Source organism: Ipomoea triloba, chromosome 16 (assembly GCF_003576645.1).
Source record: "Ipomoea triloba cultivar NCNSP0323 chromosome 16, ASM357664v1".
In the NCBI taxonomy this organism is placed as follows: Eukaryota; Viridiplantae; Streptophyta; class Magnoliopsida; order Solanales; family Convolvulaceae; genus Ipomoea; species Ipomoea triloba.
Window position 1 is genome coordinate 18,298,762 of NC_044931.1, and position 1,992 is coordinate 18,300,753.

The 1,992-nt window shown below is 42.8% G+C and overlaps 1 protein-coding gene across 1 annotated transcript; it reads left to right on the top strand.

Annotated features, from left to right (window-relative positions):
* Positions 1-18: 18 nt before the first annotated feature.
* Positions 19-1,359, top strand: LOC116007876 (DNA polymerase-like). The gene has a single exon (XM_031248543.1). It carries the CDS (start codon positions 19-21, stop codon positions 1,357-1,359), a length of 1,341 nt encoding a protein of 446 aa, XP_031104403.1.
* Positions 1,360-1,992: the final 633 nt, after the last annotated feature.

The following is a 1,992-nucleotide window of genomic DNA, read 5'->3' on the forward strand; positions in this document are numbered from 1 at the left end:
CCCTCCTACCCCTTTATCATGAAAACCTATCCAATGCCTGGTGGTGTACCGGTCTGGCGTGGCAATTTGGAGGGTGAGAGATTGGACGACCTGTTTGGCTTTATTGAGGCCTTGGTCGTTTGTCCCAGTGATATTATCCGCCCCTTCTTGCCTTATAGGGATAAGAATAGTAATACACTATTATTTCCAACAGGCCAATTCGCTGGAGTTTATTATAGTGAGGAGTTTCAGTATGCCAGGGATTTGGGTTACACTATTATACCACTCCGGGGATATTTGTTTGAGAAGAAGGCCAGCCCCTTCGAAGCCTTTGTATCCGAGCTCTATGGCAGCAGACAAAGGGCTAAGAAGGAGGGTGATGAGGCTATGTCATATGTGTATAAGACCCTAATGAACTCCCTCTACGGTAGATTTGGGATAAATCCTGTAAGTACAGTTACCGAGCTCTGCGATAGAGAGAGATATGAGGAATTTCTGAGGAAGGACAATTTCACGTCCGCAAACCAGCTCACCGAAAATTACTATATTGTTAGTTATATTACCAACAGGGCTGAGGATAAGGATTGGAATCCCCCTAGGATCTCGGCGGTTCAAATCTCTGCAGCTATAACGGCTTGCTCTCGTATTAATATGTATCAATACATTTCCCGAGACGACTGTTACTACACCGATACCGACTCCGTGGTTCTTGGAAGCCCTATTCCGGATGAAGTAATCTCTTCCACTGAGCTGGGTAAGTTTAAACTGGAGTACTTTGTCAAGAAGGGTATCTTTTTAGCGCCTAAGAGTTATTATATTTTGACAACTGAAGAGAAAAGAGTCCTGAAACATAAGGGTATAGCTAAATCATTGGTCAATGAAGAATGGTTTGAGACACAATACGCTGAATTACACAAAACTAAGCAGATCCCTGTTCAAACTAACTTCCAAATAGATTGGGAATCCCTGAACGTCATGAAAAGGGAGAAAATAGTGAACCTAGGCATCAAAGTGAATACCAAGAGGGAACCCGTGTTTGACAATAACCAAACTTGGGTTGATACAACACCATTGAATGTGACAGACTATGCGGGACAAGAAAAAAGGATACTAGAATATAACTTGGAGTGTCTTCAAAAAGAAAATGCTATGAAAGACAGAGAGATTGAACAATTAAGGTCTCTAATAGCTAGTATATCTTCTGATAGTCTCAGAAAAGATGAGCAAGGCCGGAGTCAACCCTCGGACGATCCCAATAACCCCGCTATTCAAAGCCACTCTTCACCTACTCTATTCAAGCATCCTCCGATTAAGAATAAGAATAAGAATAAGAATAAGCATACGTACAGGGGTAAGAAGAAGAAGAAAAAGCCTGGTTAGCGTTTTTCATTTCCGCATGGACCGAAAGCCTCTCTCTTTTGCACTTCGTGACCCTAGCATGTACCCGCTTTCTATCCACCCATTGATAAACAGGGATAGGCTACAATTGCCTTCGGGTTATTAGAATACTATCTTTAGCTTCGGAGTAAGTAAGGAATTTTTTAGACTGCCACTGATAATTGACTTATTCCACTTCTAGTTCCCTTCGGGGAGACCGGTAGTATCACTCCACCCGGAGTCATCCTACCTCGAAGGTTGCGAAAGGGGTTTCTACCTCACTATGTTTTGTAGACTTCAGTATCATGACATAATCCCCACGTAAGCGGTATTATCATTTGACTTATTTCCCCTAACGTCTGTATTGAAAGGTTCATAGGTCATTTACGCAAATAGATGGGACAACTAAACTAAAGTCACTTGAATGAAGAGAGGACTTATCGGGTGATAAGTCCGATCGATAAGCTTCTTTGAACCCGGGGGTTCCTTGAAGACATTGTAGAACCCCCATGTCGTAGCCTTCGAGGTAAGCTTACTCCGGGTGGAGGGAGCTTACCGGTCTCTCCGAAGGTACCTAGAAGTGTAGTCATGTCAGTTCCGGTAACACATAAAGGCAGTAAACTAAAGAAACTCATT

Excerpts from the sequence above, each read along its gene's own strand:
- LOC116007876 (XM_031248543.1), top strand. The coding sequence starts at position 19 with ATGAAAACCTATCCAATGCCTGGTGGTGTACCGGTCTGGCGTGGCAAT.